This window comes from Mauremys reevesii, linkage group 25, assembly GCF_016161935.1.
Source record: "Mauremys reevesii isolate NIE-2019 linkage group 25, ASM1616193v1, whole genome shotgun sequence".
NCBI classification, from domain to species: domain Eukaryota; kingdom Metazoa; phylum Chordata; order Testudines; family Geoemydidae; genus Mauremys; species Mauremys reevesii.
In genome coordinates this window covers 11,556,673-11,574,824 of record NC_052647.1, presented here as the reverse complement: position 1 = coordinate 11,574,824, position 18,152 = coordinate 11,556,673, and the positions used below count along the sequence as shown (strand labels likewise).

General features: G+C 60.7%; 1 protein-coding gene across 3 annotated transcripts; it reads right to left on the bottom strand.

The window, feature by feature from the left end:
* Positions 1–903: 903 nt before the first annotated feature.
* Positions 904–16,403, bottom strand: IL27RA (interleukin 27 receptor subunit alpha). Of its 3 annotated transcripts, none has more exons than XM_039514428.1 (15): positions 16,042–16,403; positions 12,305–12,414; positions 10,030–10,162; positions 9,561–9,721; positions 9,057–9,205; positions 8,359–8,512; positions 7,558–7,637; positions 6,808–7,003; positions 5,667–5,867; positions 5,148–5,249; positions 4,880–5,041; positions 4,368–4,496; positions 3,468–3,558; positions 2,232–2,328; positions 904–1,843 (listed from the first exon to the last, which is right to left on the bottom strand). In XM_039514428.1, the coding sequence occupies exons 2-15, from the start codon at positions 12,369–12,371 to the stop codon at positions 1,538–1,540; spliced, it is 2,028 nt and encodes a 675-aa protein (XP_039370362.1). In that variant the 5' UTR covers positions 12,372–12,414; positions 16,042–16,403; the 3' UTR covers positions 904–1,537. The 3 variants fall into 3 exon arrangements, with proteins under 3 accessions (XP_039370362.1, XP_039370360.1, XP_039370361.1); XM_039514426.1 differs by lacking the exon at positions 16,042–16,403 and adding an exon at positions 15,143–15,966; XM_039514427.1 differs by lacking the exons at positions 5,148–5,249; positions 16,042–16,403 and adding an exon at positions 15,143–15,968.
* Positions 16,404–18,152: the final 1,749 nt, after the last annotated feature.

Here is an 18,152-nt window from a genome sequence, read left to right as displayed (position 1 = left end):
CTGGGCTGGGGAAGCAGAGCCCGCCCCGCCCTTGCACGCTGCCGGGGAAGGTTGCAGCATCTCACGTATTTTGCAACTCGCCCGAAAGGAAGGATGTTCTTGTGGTTTTGGCATAGCAGCCAGAAGGCCTGGAGCCCAGCTCCTCGCTCTGCCGCTCTCTGAGTCTGGGCAAGCTGCAGCCGCGCTCTCAGGGCCTCGGGCAACAGGCCTGGGTTCCCGGAGCAAGGCTGGGGAATTGAGCAGCAGGACTCCTGGGTTCCCAGCCCAGCTCTGGGGGGGAAAGTAGGAGCTAGTGGTTAAAGGAGGGGAGTGGGCAGCAGGACTCCTGGGTCCTACGCCTGTGTCCATGACTGCCATGCTGTGTGACCTTAGCCCAGTCACTCTGTGCCTCAATTTCCCCATCTGTAAAATGGGACTCAGGCTCCCTCCCTCCCAGGCAATCGACGTGAGGTGCTGTAATAAGGCAGCTCCTGCGCTGTGGCAGGACCAAGTTCCCTCGGTCCACTCTAAAGTGAACCCAGTCTCTCTTGCTGGCCAGTCCAGTGGTCAGGAGAGCCCAGCTGGTCCAACCAGGCTCCCCAGGGTCCCAGTGAATCACAATTTCCCAGTCCGCCCTGCAGGGACGTCACCTCCAGATCACTTACCCCCTCAGCACTCGGGTTCCAGGCTCTCGCTCGCCCCACCGGCTGACTCTTCCACCCACAATGCAGCCCCCCAACAGCCCCCCAGCACTGGCTCTCCAGCTCTGCAGGCCGGCTGCTGCGGCGCTCCTGCGGTGAGCTTGGCGCTTGCTGAACGCCAGGCGGGAGGCAGCGGGTCACAGGTGCGCCTGCCCTGCCCAGACCCTTTGGGGTCCCGACAGGAAAGCCGCTGCTTTGCTTGTGGCAATGAGAGGCAGGGAGCCAAGGTTAAAAACATGTCTACAGGTAAAAAATACAGTACAGCGGCATGTTATGGAGCTCCGGGCTACAGCAGGACCAGAGTATGGGGAGAGGGCTGGCCTAGGGAGGAGGGAAACTAAGGTGGCCCTGATACCAGGGTGATGGGCTGCTGGTGATTAGATGGGCAGGGTCTGGGGTCTGTCAGACGCTGGGAGGAGGGTGGTGTCTAGTGGTTGGAGCAAGGGGTCTGGGAGTCAGGACTCCTGGGTTCTCTCCCCAGCTCTGGGAGAGGAGTAGTGTGTCTAGTGGTTAGAGCAGAGGGGGCTGGGAGTCCGGAGAGGCACTCGGTCTCCATGGGCCACTCAGTCTTTGGCCTGTCTGCTAAGGCAGCCTGCTGGGGTGGTTGTCTCGGAGGGACCCATTATACCAGCAAACAGTCCACCAGTTCGCTCACTGCAGAGCCAGCACCACTGACAGGGGAAGGTCTCCGCGTCCCATTCCCTGCCCCCACCTGAGCTTGGAGCCGGCGCCTCCTACAGGGGAAAGACCCCATGTCCCAGCCTTGGGCCCCTCGAGCCAGGTGGGCCCGGCTGGGTCTCCCGCAGCGCCTGGGGCAGTGCTGGCTGGGGCTGGTGGTTCTCGCCCAGCCGCGTCCCTCAGGCCAGTCCCAGCACCTCCTCCAGGGTGGGCATGAAATGTTTCTCATAGCCAGAGGTGACCGGGGCTTGCTGTCCCCACGCCTCCTCCCGGGGGGGGCTGCTTGGCCCCAGCTCCTCTCGCCTGGGCTCGCTCCCGGTCCAGTCATCGCCGTGGGGCTGGGCAGGCACAGGAGACTCCAGCTGGGGCAGAGTTGAGTAGCCTTGGTTCACGTGGTCTGCTGGCTCCGCAATATCGAGCTCGGTGATGGGGGGCTCCTCTGCGTCCGGGTCCTGCACCAAAGGCCCCCTGTAGCTGTGGGGATCCTGGAGGAAACAGAGGATGAGAGCAGCCATCTCACTCCCTAGTGACAAGGAGCTCCCTGCCAAAGCTGGGCATGGAACCCAGGAGTCCTGACTCCCTGCCCCCCCCCCCATTCTAACCACTAGGCCCCACTGCCCTCCCAGAGGTGGGGAGAGAACCCAGGAGTCCTGGCTCCCAGCCCCCCTGCTCTAACCACTAGACCCCACTGCCCTCCCAGAACTGTGGATAGAACCCAGGTGTCCTGGCTCCCCACCCCCCCCCTGCTCTAACCACTAGACCCCATTTCCCAACCCCTGATTGTCCAGGCCTGGCTCGTCCGATCTGCCTCCTTGGCCCCGCTGCATAGGACGAGGGTGGGTCACGCACCCTAGCCCGGGCCACCCATCTCACCCTGTCCATCTCGTACAGCGTAATCCTGCTGTGGGTGGCATCCGGGACCTTCTCCCAGCACCAGCTGGGCAGCACCTTCTGGCACAGGTCCAGCAGCCTGTGGGCGCGAGGGAGAGGAAGGTGTTTTTTTTTAACACCAGGGTGAAAGCGGGGCGGGGGGGCAGCAACGTGGTACAGCGACTGCCTGGCTGAGTGGGGCCAGCCCCTGCGAGGTGTTACGCGAATCATGGCACGCCTTGATGTGCACACACGATAAATATGCAACGTCTCGTTTGCAAACAGCGAGATCCAAGGAGTGCCTCGTTTGCGTAAATTAGACCCACCAGAGATGCCGTCCCCCGTCGCTCTCCCAGGCACCCCATTTCAATGTAGTCCCCGTCTCACTAGCTCCCTCATTGCCCCACCCGCCCCAGACTGGGAGCTGGCGGAACAGCCTGGTGCGTGAAACGAGTTTGGTGGATCTCAGCCCACACTCTGTGGCTCTGGCTTGTTCGATCCCAGGGGCTCAGATACTACAGAAGAGAGGGGGTTAAGGACCCCAGTCCCCCTTGGTGCTGGGCGTGTGTCCATCCACTGCTGGGGGGCAGGGGGGGTTGTGGGCAGTTGGGATTGAACCCAGAGCCACTGGATCTAGAAGCTGGAGGGCGTCTATAGCCAAGCCGGCTCCGGTAGCTAATGCTAGAGCAGGATTAGCCACCTTGCTCTGGCGTTTTCGGCTCTCTGGCAATTCCAAAAAAAAACCAAACCCAAAACGTTTTGATTTTGTGTGGAACCAAACCTGACGTTTTTTTCAACAGTTTCAGCTAATGGCAAAGGCCAGACCCCGCCCCCCCATTCTGGGTGGGAAAGCATCATTTGGGGCGAATCGAACCCTTGCAATTGCCTTTCGTGCATCCCGGGAACGTTCCTGCGTTTGCCAAACCGACGCGGAAGGACGTTTCCAAACCCAAAGCTGCTCAGAGCAGGGAAAAAATGGACATTTAATTTGGGTGGGTTTTTTTGCATTTGTGATGTGCAGCTTGGCAACCAGACCCAGATTTGCCCGACGTGCTGGCGCCGCTGGCTCTGCATTTTTCACTGGTTGCCTGGCTCTGTCTGCGTGCCCCAGCCACCACTGAGCGGGACAGAGCACGGCACGGCATGGGCTCCCTCCGGCTTAAAAGCACCGTCCATGATGACCTAGCACCCTGCGTGGGGGCCCGCTCCCCTCCCTCACCGACTGCCTGGCATTCTTACTGCACATGCAGGACAGCTCCCAGGACACAGGCGACGAAAAGGAGGAATCCCACTGCCAGGAGGGAAGCCAGGACAGCCTCCCAGCGGGAATCTGCAGGGAGAGGGAGCAGGGTTGGGAGAAAGCCTGAGTGACTCTGTCCCTCAATCCTTACCTGCCCCCCAGCTGGGGGGAGAGCCCCACGCGGCCCAGAGAGGGCAGGGTCCACCCAGCCCTAACACGGCACCACTCTGCAACAGGAGCTGAGCAATGCAGCCCTCTGCCCTCCCCCAGCCACGTTACAGGGGCATAGGGTGAGAGGAAGGCCCAGCAGGAAAGGACAAGGCTACAGTAACCTCCTGGATCCTTTCCTCTGACAATCCCAAAAGGCAGCTACCTCTGGGGTGGAACATGACACACAGCACCAGTGCAGCTCTGCCAGTGCTGAGATGCAGCCACCTCTGGGGTGGAACACGACACACACAGCTGTGTGGCTGGCACACAGCACCAGTGCATGGGGATTGCTCTGCCAGCACTGAGATGCAGCCACCTCTGGGGTGGGGCATGGCAGCTGTTTACACAGGGATCCGTAACCCAGCGCTGAGATACTCCTGCCTCTGGGGTGAGGCGCGGCAGGTGACAAAGAGCCACACAGCTTGCTGCACACGTGAGGTGAAGGAGAATCCCGCATCTGGTTGCAACTGCACGGGAGGCTGAACTGAAACCACCTGAGGTGGAGTTTGGCTGGGACACTGCAGCTGATCCCCTGAGTGTTGCTGACGAGCCCACATCCTGCAGCACAGCAGCACAGCAGCCCCTCGCCCCATGCCGGGCCAGCATGGAGTGTGTGGGGAAAGCACCCCGGTCCCTGCAAAGGGACTCCCGTCCCAGCACCGACCCGCCGGACCCTGCTTATCCCTCACCTGGCGTGTGGAAGAGGTGGATGGAGCTGGCGTTTCCTTCCCCAGCCGAGGTGGAGCCCGTCATCCAGAGCTGGTAGGAGGTGCCGGGCTCCAGACCCGAGAGGTTGTAGCTTGTCTCTGTAGCAGCGACTGCACAGGGGATGAGAGACGCGTGAGCTGGGAGGCCTGAGGTCTCCATGTTCCCATTGCCCCCAGCCCCGCAGGGGAAGGGACAGCTGCCCTTCCTATCTGAGGCAAATGCCCCTTCTCCACTCCCAAGACTTGGCTCGGCTCCTGTCTTCACTAGCACCCCCTCTAGTGGCCAGCCTACATAGAGGATAAAAGTCTCACTACTGCTGCTGGCAGAGGGAGCGACCCCTTTAGCTCGGAGACCCCCAGGTCCAACTCCAGCTGCTGCCGCCCCTGAGATATCAGCTCAGCTCCCACCAGGCCCACGCGGCTGGGGTGTTGCCTGTTCCCACAGCACCCCGGATCCATGGGGAGGGACCCCGTCCCCACGGGGTGGCACTTACTGGGCTGGTAGGTCTGCGGGCTCCCCGTGGGCGTGGCGAGGTAGAGGGAGTAGTGAGTGATGTGCCCGTTGCGCTGCGCCAGGGGGATCGCCTCCCAAGAGATGACAGACGCCTCCTTGGAGATGCTATGATCCTGCAGGCCCTGGGGCCCTGCTGATGGCACTGGGGAGAGAGGAGAGGGGATGGGCTGTGAGTGACAGCCAGCACTACCCATCCCCCCTTCCTTAGCGCCCAGCCAATCAAGGTGGGACGGGGGCTACGCACCTACCTCCTTCCTGGGTGTAGGCTCGGACAGGGGCCGATGCACCAAAGCCCCCGGGGTACAGCCCGTACACGCGGACCTGATACGGCACCCGGGGTCTGAAGTCACCTGGGGCGGGGGAGCGAAGGGAGACAGGGTCAGGTCCCAGGGGGAGCTGCCAATCTGAGCGGTCGCTGGCTTAGGAGCACAAAGTGGAAATTCCCTGCCCTTCTCGGGCACCCCACAGCTCTGGCCTCCCCTCCCCGTCCTCGGTGCAGCAGGGTTCCGAGGCTCATCTTACAAATGGGGAAACTGAGGCACACAGCATTTTTTGTGCATGGGCCCAGGATAGGGCCCAGGACTCCTGACTCCCAACCCCCCCCCCCCACTCTAAACACTAGCCCTCACTCACACGTGCAAAGGGCCTGGCAGTTGCTCAGGCTCTGAGTTTTCCCAGCAGAGTGTCAGGCGTGGGGCAGGGTGAAGCAGCCCCCTGGCCCCATGCTGTGGCATGCAGGGGCCTCTGTAGCCAGGCTCCCCCCGTACCTGTCAGCAGGGCACTGTGGGTGCCAGCCGGCCTGCGCACCCAGTCCAGGGATGCCGCCTTTGAGCTGCTGCACTCCTCGGCCCACTCCACCAGGTACTCCGTGGGCTCCCCTTCCAGAGGGTCCGTGCTGGGCTCCCAGGTAACGCGGAGACCCTGCCCCTGCACGGCTGCAACCTGGAGCCCTGCCGGCGCAGGCAGATCTGGGGGAAGGCACAGGATCCATCACTGGGCGAGGGCCGTCGTGCTCTGGGTCCCCCCTCGCCAGGTTAGGGATGCTGCAGGATGGGATTCGGGGCCTTTCTCCTCTAAGGGACCAGCCCTGATTCAGCCCAGGGTGGGAGGACTGGCTGGCTTCGGGGGTGGGGGCAGGAAATGGGGCACAGGGCTTTTCCCCACTAGGGGGCTGTGACGAAGTGGGACTGTGCTTAATGTTTCCTCTGAATACTGGGGGGGGGGGGAGCTCAGTTTCTGGCCGACCCTCTGTGTCCTGGCAACTAATGTCCCGGGCCCTTCCCCCCTGCAAGGGGCTGCTAAAGGTGGGGGAGAACAAAGAGATCAGGTGGCCTCCTGAAAGAGAGACAGCCCAGAGAGGAGGGGCTGGAGGGGGTTTCAGTTTGGGGCTGGCTGGGGACGAGGAGTGAGGGCAGACAGAGGGGTCTGGCTCGCTGCCCCCCAGGATGGACCCGGCTGAGGGGTCCCATTCTCTGTATCTACAAGCTCTGGTTTAGACCCGTCCCTGTCATCTAATAAACCTCTGTGTTACTGGCTGGCTGAGAGTCATGTCTGACTGCGCAGTGGGGGGGCAGGACCTGGTGGCCCCCCCAGGACCCCGCCTGGGCGGACTCGCTGGGGGAAGCACACGGAGGGGCAGAGGATGCTGAATGCTCCCAGGAGAGACCCAGGAGGTGAAGCCGTGGGAGCTCCTTGCCCTGCAGACAGGCTGCTCCGAGGGAGAAGAGGCTCCCCAGAGTCCTGCCTGGCTTGGTGGGGAGCAGCTCCAGAGCAGCGCCCAGGGACTCCGTGCCAGGGGCCCCAGCTCCCATCTGACCTTGTGGCAGGGGACAGTCTGGCTCAGTGGGCAGGGACTGGGCCACGGGTCCCGATGCGGCCAGGCTGGCCCAGACCCCCGCGTGGCCGTACCCTGCCGCTCCAAACTGAGGTTGGCAGGCTGCGTCCGCCCGACGGGGTTGTTTGCCGAGATCCAGACACGGGTGGTGCCGGAGGGGAGGCTCACGCTGCAGCAGGGGGACTCCAGGCTGGCGGGGCTGTCGCTGCCGTTCCGGAAAGCCAGGCTGTAGCTGCGAATGACTCCCCTGGCCGCTTTAGAATGGAGCGGCTGGTCGGGAATCCAGCGAAGGGTTAATGCAAATGGATGAGTATCCCATCCCCCACCCCCCCACCCCGCCCTCCAGATGGGGCCACCCCTTGTGCTTGCCATCGCTAGGCCCCCAAGTGCCTGGGAATAACCTGGGCCACCCCTAGCGTGACCAGACAGCAAACGTGAAAAATCGGGACAGGCGGGGGGGGGGCGGTAATAGGAGCCTATATAAGAAAAAGACCCCAAAAATCAGGACTGTCCCTATAAAATCGGGACATCTGGTCATCCTAGCCACCCCTGCAATGCAGCCACCTCTGGGGTGGAACGTGGCCACTGCTTAGCAGCTGCACGGACACACGGTTCATCGGTTTAGGACAGGAAGTGGAGGCAACGGGCGTGTCCGGGAGGGAAAGCCAATCAGAATTTGGCCAGGGCACCAGGGTGCACGCCCCTAGTCATGTGACAGCGGAGCTTATCCAATCGGCTGGGACCTCCGGCACCAACCCCTTTGTTTCCTGCCTGCAGTGAGCTAAGCACAGGGGCCTGCTGTGATGGGCCCGGGCAGGTCTCACCTTCCACAGCAGCAGCAGGCTGGGCTCTCCGGACTCAGGGGGGCTGGTCACTCGCCACACGTCCACCAGGCCCAGCGGGGCTAAGGGTAACAGAGAAGAAACTGGGGTCCCTCCAGGGCGGGCGGGGGGGTGTACAGGGCACGACAGGAGTTCTCCGGAGCCAGGAAAGCACTGGGACCCTTTCCCAAGAGGGGTGTTCCCCTGACTGCCCGGGGCAGGACAGGCCTCTGCATTTAGCATTGTCGGGAGACCTTTTCCAGGGCTGGGAACGGAACCCCGGAGTCCTGACTCCCAGCCCCCTGCTCCAGCCACTGGACCCCCCTCCCGCCCCAGGGCTGGGAACGGAACCCCGGAGTCCTGACTCCCAGCCCCCTGCTCCAGCCACTGGACCCAACACCAGCCCCAGGGCTGGGCACGGAACCCCGGAGTCCTGACTCCCAGCCCCCTGCTCCAGCCACTGGACCCCCCCCTTCCCGCCCCAGGGCTGGGAACGGAACCCCGGAGTCCTGACTTCCAGCCCCCTGCTCCAGCCACTAAATCCCCCTCCCTCCCCAGGGCTGGGGACGGAACCCCGGAGTCCTGACTCCCAGCCCCCTGCTCCAGCCACTGGACCCTACTCCTGCCCCAGGGCTGGGGACGGAACCCCGGAGTCCTGACTCCCAGCCCCCTGCTCCAGCCACTAAATCCCCCTCCCTCCCCAGGGCTGGGGACGGAACCCCGGAGTCCTGACTGACTACACCGCGTGTGACCCTCCTCCGCAGGGCAGGCGTTTCGCTCTGGCGAGCTGAGGCCCATGCGTACCAGCCTCGGGGGTCTGGAAGGTCTGGGACGGGCTCCATTCGCTCCAGAAGCCCTTCCGGTCCTCGGGGATACAGCGAGCCTGCACCTCATAGGCCGTGAAAGGCTCCAGGCTGGAGAACTCGTAGCTGTTGGGCTCAACATCCTCCTCATGAACCTGGCAGGGAGAACGGCACACAGAGAGATGGGCCCATCTCGCAGGGGAGAGGGGTCCAGTGGTTAGAGCAGAGGGGCTGGGAGTCAGGACTCCTAGGTTCTGTCCCCAGCTCTGGGAGGGGAGCGGGATCTAATGCTCCCCTGAGCTGTTCAGCCCAGCTGATTAAGACTCAGTGGCTGACATGGTGACCTCTGGCCTGTACGCCGGCTCCACCCTCGCCAGCGAGCCTCCGATGCAGCAGGAATTCTGCAGCGGCCAGGGCATCCCAGTTTAAGGGGTAGATGGGCCTGAGCGTAACTGGGAATCAGCACCTGTCGCTCTACAGCTGCCCCCAGTCAGCAGAAGATGTAACAGGCCCTGCTATGTTGTGAGCAGGATTTGAACCCAGGACTCTGTAGCACCAGAATGCAGCCCTCCATTACTTGAGCTGAAGGAGGAGCTCTGTTATCTAGCAGCAGTAGTAGGCTGCTATTCCAGAGGAAGCCCTGTCTCTCAAACCCCCTTCCCCCCCCCCACATTTTGCAATCCTGCCACGCAGACTCACCCTGGTCCAGTTGGGGGTCCCAGACACCCGGTAGCGAAGTTGGCAGGCCAGATCCAGGGAGAAATGCTGAGGCCAGTGGGGGTTTGTCCAGGTCACCGTGACCTCAGGGGTCACGTCCACTAGGCTCAGTACAGGGGGATCCGGCTTCACTGGAACCAACACAGTGGATAAAGGGAAAGTAGGACCCAAAAGCCCTGCCTCCCAGGCCTAACCACTGGGACACACTCCCTTCCTGCAATTGGGATAGAACCCAGCAGTCCTGGTTCCCAGCCCCACCTGCTCTAACCACTAGACCCCCCTCCCTTCCCACAACTGGGAATAGAACCCAGGACTCCTGGCTCCCAGCCTCACACACTGTCGGTGAAACAGCTGGTCGAGGTCTAGAGGATTTGAAATGGAAATCATCTAGATGAAATCAAAACAAATTCCTAATGGGGCCCAACAGCCTCCCCCCCCCCATTCGCTCCTAGGGGCAGGGGAGGAGCTGGGCTGCTTGTGGGTTACCTATCTCGTGTGGGGTCAGAGTTAGCCTTGGTGTGACCCGGGTCCCGTCACCAGCCTCCACCCACACGGCATAGTTCTCATTGTGCGTCAGGCTGCTTCTTCCAATCACCACCCAGCTCTGTCCGGCGGGGGCCTGGGAACTCCGCGTCTGGTTGCGTTTGCTGGCAGATGAACCCAGGGAATAAACCGATGAGTCGGCACATACGCCAGGGCTGAGCTAGGAAGGCAGCCCAGGAGTCCTGGTTCCCGGATCTCCCACTGCTCTAATCTGGAGACCCCCCACCCCTCCCTGGGCTGGGAATAGAACCCAGGAGTCCTGGCTCCCAGCTCATGCTCTAGCCACTGCACCCCACTCCCCTCCCCTCCCCGAGCTGGGGGTAAAGCTGAGGAGCTGTTCTGGGCACCTGAGGCTGGCTGAGCAGTGGGGGGGTCCTGGGCTCCCTCCCCCCCGGCAGGGGGTTGTACTCACAACTTCAGGCTCTGGTAGTGGAGGGTGTAGGTGGTGTTAGCCTCAGGGCCGGTCCTGCTGGGCCACGTGCAATTCATGCCCCCGCTGGGGCCCATCTGGTAACACTCCAGCCCCGTGGGTTCCTCTGGGTCACCTGCACCCAAGCACACGTCAACCTGCAGCTGTCGGGGGACTGGACGCGTCCATCCAGCCTGAGCGGGACTGGCCCCAGGGCCTAACTGCTGGGTCACACCCAGCAACTGCCTCCTAGACCCTTCTCCTACCCTGCCCAGAGCCGGGAACGGAACCCAGGAGTCCTGATTCCCAGTGCCCCCCATCTACCCACTAGCTCCCGCTCTCCCCCTAGAGCTGGGAACGGAACCCAGGAGTCCTGATTCCCAGTGCCCCCCATCCAGGGGCGGCTCTAGGCACCAGCAAAACAAGCTGGTGCCTAGGGCGGCAAAATCTAGGGGGCGGCAAAAGGCTGGGGCCCCAGCTCATCCTGCCGCTGCCGGCCCGTCCCCTGCCCGGGACGACCGGACCTGCCGCAGGCATGACTGCGGAGGGGGCGCTCGTCCCGCGGCTCGGCTGGACCTCCCGCAGGCATGACTGCGGCAGTACAAGCGGAGCCGCCGGACCGCAGCTGCGGGAGGTCCAGCCGAGCCGCGCGGGACCAGCGCTCCCTCTGCAGTCATGCCCGCGGGAGGCCCGCTGCTCCCGCGGCTCCGGGGCGCCTCCCGCGCATGACTGCTTGGGGCGGCCAAAACGGTAGAGCCGCCCCTGCCCCCATCTACCCACCAGCTCCCGCTCTCCCCCCAGAGCCGGGAATAGAACCCAGGAGTCCTGACTCCCAGTGCCCCCCATCTAACCACCAGCTCCCGCTCTCCCCCCAGAGCTGGGAATGGAACCCAGGAGTCCTGACTCCCAGTGCCCCCCATCTAACCACCAGCTCCCGCTCTCCCCCCTGAGCCGGGAATAGAACCCAGGAGTCCTGATTCCCAGTGCCCCCCATCTAACCACCAGCTCCCGCTCTCCCCCCAGAGCCGGGAATAGAACCCAGGAGTCCTGACTCCCAGTGCCCCCCATCTAACCACTAGCTCCCGCTCTCCCCCACAGAGCCAGGAATAGAACCCAGGAGTCCTGGCTCCCAGTGCCCCTCTGTCTAACCACTAGCTCCCGCTCTCCCCCTAGAGCTGGGAATAGAACCCAGGAGTCCTGACTCCCAGTGCCCCCGCCCCATCTACCCACTAGTTCCCGCTCTCCCCCAGAGCTGGGAATGGAACCCAGGAGTCCTGACTCCCAGTGCCCCCCTGTCTAACCACTAGCTCCCGCTCTCCGCCACAGAGCCAGGAATAGAACCCAGGAGTCCTGGTTCCCAGCGCCCCCATCTAACCACTAGCTCCCGCTCTCCCCCAGAGCTGGGAATGGAACCCAGGAGTCCTGACTGCCAGTGCCCCCTGTCTAACCACTAGCTCCCGCTCTCCCGCAGAGGTGGGAATAGAACCCAGGAGTCCTGAGCCCCTCTCCTGAGCACCGACTTGCAGAGGGCTGGGCTGTCACTCGTCTCCGTTAAGATGCCCCATCCCCTGCCGTAACCCAGCTCAGCTCTTCCTGCTGAGCGCAGCAGGCCCAGGGCTCTGTCCCCCTCTCGAGGGGAGCGGGGCCAGGCCGGGGGCGTTTCCGGAGCCTTCCTCTGTCTGTCTGCAGCAGCTGCATCTCCGGCCCGCCCATGATGGCAGGAGCCTCTGTCATTGTCCTCCCCACCACATGGGTGTCACCCAGTCAAACGGTTATAAACCACAGGGCGCCAGTGATCCGCTGTGGTGTGGCCAGTGGGAGGGAGAGGCTGTCTGCCCGTGGGGGTAACCTAGATCCTCTTTCACTGGCTTGCCAGCTGCTGACGCTGAGCAGAGCCGGGCCTGCTGGATGGGAAAGTCAGGGAGCAGCAGGGGGTGGGCCGGGGGGGCTCTCTCCCCTCTGACAGTGCTGACCCCGGTGCGGTGCATGGGGTCCTGTGCTGCAGAGAGCAGGGGGGCTCACTCCCTTCAGTCAATGCTGAGCCCAATGTGGGGGACTGTGCTGCCGGGAGCAGGGGCGGGGCTGTTGCAGCCTGGTGGGTACGGGACCTGGGACTGAGCCTCAGGCAGAGCAGGGGTCTGATCCTGACAGCCCCCGGACTGGCTTTCCATCCGTGCGTGGCAAGAGACTCTTTAGGAGTCACTCCTGATTTACCCCAGTGTAGACGAAATCAGAACCAGGACCTGGGTGTGCTGGGACATTGAAATTGAGCTCTCACCTTCCTGAAACCCAAAGGTCTCCAGTGCCAGCAGCAGGAGCCACGCTCCCCTCCATCTCTTCCTCATGGCGCCAGCCCCGCATGGGGAGCACAGGGAGCTGGTCAGCAACCTGGCGAGCAAGGAGCAAGGGCGTCACCACCTTAGCGCAGCAGATCTGGCCCCCTCTGGTTTTGCCGGGGGTCTCCTGGGAGCTCTCTCTGCCTTTCATTGACAGGGTCCCCATCTGTGAAAGCGGGCTGGCGATCCTGTGTTTCTGAGTCATAGAGCCCAAGGCCGGAAGGGACCATTGTGGTCATCTGGTCTGGCTAACAGAGGCCAGATAACATCCCCCATAGTAACTCCCAGAGCAGAGCCTTTAGAAACACATCCAGTCCTGACGGAAAACTTGTCCGCCATGGAGAAGCCACCACGACCCTGGGTAAGTTGTTCCAGTGATCAACCCCCCTCGCTGTTAAAAAATGACAACGCCTTCCTGCCAGTCTGTCTAGCTCCAGCTTCTGGCCATTGGCTCTTGTTAGACCTTGGGCTGCTAGATAGACGAGCCAAGAGCTAATCCCAGCTGGACTCCACTGGAAACAGACCAGCTCGATGCTCATTCCTCACTTACCTTTGAGAACTGTCACGTAACCCGGTTTTCATCCATTTAACGTGGGCCATGTTAATTAGGATGAAAAGCACCAGGTAAGAGCTAGGGAGTCATTACTGATTGTTATTGTTTAATTGACTAACCTAATTGCCTTCTATGAGGAGATAACTGGCTCTGTGGATGAGGGGAAAGCAGTGAACGTGTTATTCCTTGACTCTAGCAAAGCTTTTGATACGGTCTCCCACAGTATTCTTGCTGGCAAGTTAAAGAAATATGGGCTGGGTGAATGGACTAAGAGGTGGATAGAAAGCTGGCTAGATCGTCGGGCTCAACGGGCAGTGATCAATGGCTCCATGTCTAGTTGGCAGCTGGTTTCAAGTGGAGTGTCCCAAGGGTCAGTCCTGGGGCTGGTTTTGTTCAATATTTTAATTAATGATCTGGAGGCACCCTCAGCAAGTCTTCAGATGACACTAAACTGGGAGGAGTGGTAGATACGCTGGAGGGTAGGGGCAGGATACAGGGGGACCTAGACAAATTAGAGGATTGGGCCAAAAGAAACCTGATGCGGTTCAACAAGGACAAGTGCAGAGTCCTGCACTTAGGACGGAAGAATCCCATGCACTGCTACGGACTAGGGACCGAATGGCTGGGCAGCAGTTCTGCAGAAAAGGACCTGGGGGTTACAGTGGACGAGAAGCTGGATATGAGTCAGCAGTGTGCCCTTGTTGCCAAAAGGCTAACGGCATTTTGGGCTGTATAAGTAGGGGCATTGCCAGCAGATTGAGGGACGTGATCATTCCCCTTTATTCGGCATCAGTGAGGCCTCATCTGGAGTACTGTGTCCAGTTTTGGGCCCCACACTACAAGAGGGATGTGGAAAAATTGGAAAGAGTCCAGCGGAGAGCAACAGAAATGATTAGGGGGCTGGAGCACATGACTTATGAGGAGAGGCTGAGGGAACTGGGATTGTTTAGTCTGCAGAAGAGAAGAATGAGGGGGGATTTGATAGCTGCTTTCAACTACCTGAAAGGGGGTTCCAAAGAGGATGGAGCTCGGCTGTTCTCAGTGGTGGCAGATGACAGAACAAGGAGCAATGGTCTCAAGTTGCAGTGGGGGAGGTTCAGGTTGGATATTAGGAAAAACTTTTTCACTAGGAGGGTGGGGAAGCACTGGAATGGGTTCCCTAGGGAGGTGGGGAATCTCCTTCCTTAGAGGTTTTTAAGGTCAGGCTTGACAAAGCCCTGGCTGGGATGATTTAGTTGGGGGTTGGTCCTGCTTTGAGCAGGGGGTTGGATTAGATGACCTCCTGAGGTCCCTTCCAACCCTGATATTCTATGATTCTATGAATTGCAGGGTTTAACCCACATAGTTTTGCTCCTAACTGCTCCTCGGGCATTTGAGTTAAATAGGCACTAATGAAATAAACAAATCAGTATCCACAAAAACAACAAGAAGTCCGGTGGCACCTTAAAGTTAGTCTTTAAGGTGCCACCGGACTCCTTGTTGTTTTAAAACAAATCAGTGTTTTCCCCTCTCGGTTCATCAGCATCTCTGGGGGCACAGGCTCCCTGGCCATCCATAGTCTTATCGTGGGGAAGGAAATACCAGAGGAGACAAAAGGTCCTAAAACTGCCACCAACAACTAAAGGAAATGAATAAAAATCAAGGCCACCAACAACCAAAGGAACTGCCACAAACTAGACCCCAGGCAGAGATTTGACCCCACAGAAAGGGGAAGGGCTGGAGGCACCATGAAACCCGCTCGGGCCATGCTATTGCCGTGGGTTTAACGTGGGAGGTGCCCAGAGTCCACGGTGATGGGTGGCAGGCTGAAGCTGTAACACAGAGGTGAGATCTAAATGTCGAAAGCTAAAAAAATAGTAAATAAAAGTGCAGAACAAAACATAAAAAAAACAACAAGAAATGGGGGAGTCTGACGGGAAACCGGTGACGTGGTGACGAAATGGAGCTCCAGCTGCACTTCGTCATGGCCTCAGTTTGCTCGCATGCACAGACAGCACATAGGAAAGGCCGGACTGGATCAGCACCCAGGTCCATCTATCCGGAGCCCACCCCAACGGTGCCTGGCACCTGCTGCTCCAGAACCCCGCAGGGAGGGGATCACCGGCCCATAGGAAAGGTCCTTCCTGACCCCTAATGGGCTCCAGCCCTGAAGCTGGAAGGTTGTAACTTTCTTGGGCACAATGCCCATTGGCTCGGCCAGGATTTCCCCCTTGGATGCTCTCCTTACCCGCAGAAATGTCCCAGCCGGTGGCTTGGAATCCTGCTCAGCGTTTGGAGCAATCTGGTCTCGGAGCAAAAACTAACCTTGACTTCAGTTGTCATGGTCTTTATTACCCTGGTTTCCAGCCCCCGCCCCCCCCAGATCTAACCACTAGATCCCACTCCCCTCCTTGAGCCAGGGGTAAAATGCAGAAATTCGGCACCTCAAACCACTAAAATACAGAAATGCTGCGCCTCAAACCACTAATGCCAGCTCCCCTCCCAGATCTGGGAATAGGACCAGACACCTGACTTCCAGCCCTCCCTGCTTGCTCTAACCACCAGATCCCACTCCCCCCCAGATCCAGGGATAGAACCCAGTAATTCTAACTCCAGCTCCCCTCCCAGAGCTGGGCATGGAAACCAGGAATCCTGATTCCGAGCAGTCCCAGCCCCAACGACTAGACACCACTTCCCTTCTCATGCCAGGGGTAAAACCCCTAGCATCTTGGCTCCCAGCCACCGCTCCTCGAACCATGAGCCCAAACTCCACTCCCGGAGCTGGGAATTTAATCCAGGAGTCCTGATTCTTGGACTCAGTAGAGCTGGTGTCAAGCTGCTCTTTGTGCTGCTTCTCCCCTGCTGACCTCCTCTCCACACACTCCGTAGCACGAACCAAACAAATGGACACCCAGAGAGAGCTTTCGCGGACCACCCTTTGAGACTCCCCTTCCATTGCAGCCCTCCCTGCCCGGGGGGTGGGGGAGGAAATGCAGAGCCCCCCCCCCACATACACATCTGGATCTGGGAACAGCTGGGCCCCATCACCTTAACCCAATACCCCCCGCTCCATCCCCATCCTTACCCCTCAGCCAACATTGTCCCACAATCCCCTCCACAAGGTACTTTGCAACCCCAGTCACATACTTGGCTTAAAGTTGGAGTCTGCGGCCGAGTTTCAGTGGAAAAAGGAACCGAGAAACTGACGGGAAAGGAAGCGGTGGCAAAATCAGACCACATGCCAGGGGCTCACACGGTCCCTGCTGCCTGTTGCTGGGGCCCGGTGGCCGCCCAGCCCTCGCCATCCATTGGGGAGCGGGAATGTGGACAAAGCCGCCGGCAGCAAGTGAACAGGAAAGAGCCTGTGCTGAAGCAGGAAGTGCTCGGCTGTACACTCGCTGAGCAAGCTGTACAGGACACACACACACACACACAGCCCTGAAACCAGCTGCCGAGACACCGGAACAAGCCCCCAGTCAGAGTTTCCGAAAGTTTGCAGCATCGCCTGGGTGGCTCTTCGGGGCGCACGTCCCCCAGAGCTAGCGCCGGAAGGCAGGTGGGCGGTTTGTTTAGTGTCTTTGCTAAACAAGGGGCGCAGGCAAGGAGGAGAGGCCAATGACCGGCCACCGCGCAGCAGAGCTGAGGATCCCCCAGTCTGTTGCTTTAACCACGTGCCGATCAGAGCTAAGACGAGAACCCAGAAATCCTGATTTCCGGTCACCCCAGGGGTGTCGTCGAGAGTAAATGAGAGTAAAGGCAGAGCTGACCCACTATGGATCTGGGGTCAGGGAGTTTAGTTTACCAACTTCTTTTTTTTTTTACCACTAGACCATCGAGTCACCCCTGCTCTAACTACTAGACATCACTCCCCTCCCAACAATAGGCATAAAACCCAGGAGTCCTGTTTTCCAGTTCCCTGCTGCTGCTCTAACCACTAGTTCACATTCCCCTCTCGCAGCCAGGAACAGAGTCCACGAGTCCCACTTCCTGTCCCCTCTTAATCCAACCACTAGAGCACACTCCTCTCCCAGCGCCGGAGACAAAACCCAGGCGTCCGGACCCACGAATCCCCTGCTCTAAGCACTAGCCCAGGGGTGGCCAACCTGCGGCTCCGGAGCCACGTGCGGCTCTTCAGAGGTTAATATGCGGCCCCTTGTACAGGCACCGACTCTGGGGCTGGAGCTACAGGTGCCAACTTTCCAGTGGGTCGGGGGTGCTCACTGCTCAGCCCCTGGCTCTGCCACCGGCCCTGCCCCCACTCCACCCCTTCCCGCCCCTCCCCTGAGCCTGCCCTGCCCTCGCTCCTCCCCCCAGAGCCTCCTGCACCCCACGAAACAGCTGATCGGGAGGTGTGGGGAGGGAGGGGGAGGCACTGATCCGTGGGGCTGCCGGTGGGCGGGAGGCGGGGGGAGCTGATGGGGGGCTGCTGACTATTACTGTCAGGGGCGGCTCTACAAAGTAGGCTGCCCAAGCGCGCGGCCGCGCGCTGCGCCCCCCCCCCCCCCGTCCCGGGTCCCCTCTTCTCCGGGCCCGGGGGAGAGCGGGGGCGGGAGGGATGGCTGGAGGGCGGCCGGCGCGGCGCGCCGGCGGGAGAGGAGCTCGCCAGACGACCATGCCTGCCCGCATGCCAGGCAGGTCCCGCGCTCCGGGGCTCCGGCTCCTGCATGCAGCCATGGAGGGGCGAGAGCCAGCCAAATGACGCCAGGAATTACTGTGGCTCTTTGGCAACGTACATGGGTAAATTCTGGCTCCTCCTCAGGCTCAGGCTGGCCACCCCTGCACTAGCCCATACTCTCTCCCCCAGCAGTGAGTAGAACGGGTCACTCCAGAACTCGGCTCCTGATCCAAACACTAAGCAAGGGTATTCGTTCAGTGCCACACAACGTACTAAGGCGCAGCTAGCAAGCTCCTGCATTACGGAGACCCCAGTGCAAGGAGACACGTGCAGGCAAAGAGGGAACGTCAGGACTCCTGGGTTCTATTCCCAGCTCGGGAAGGGGAATGGGGTCGAGCGGTTAGAGCAGGGGGTTGGGCACCAGGACGCCTGGGTTCTATTCCAGTTCTGATGGGGAGTGGGGTCGAGCGGTTAGAGCAGGGGGTTGGGCACCAGGACTCCTGGGTTCTATTCCCAGTTCTGATGGGGAGTGGGGTCGAGTGGTTAGAGCAGGGGGTTGGGCAGCAGGACTCCTGGGTTCTATTCCCAGTTCTGATGGGGAGTGGGGTCGAGTGGTTAGAGCAGGGGGTTGGGCAGCAGGACT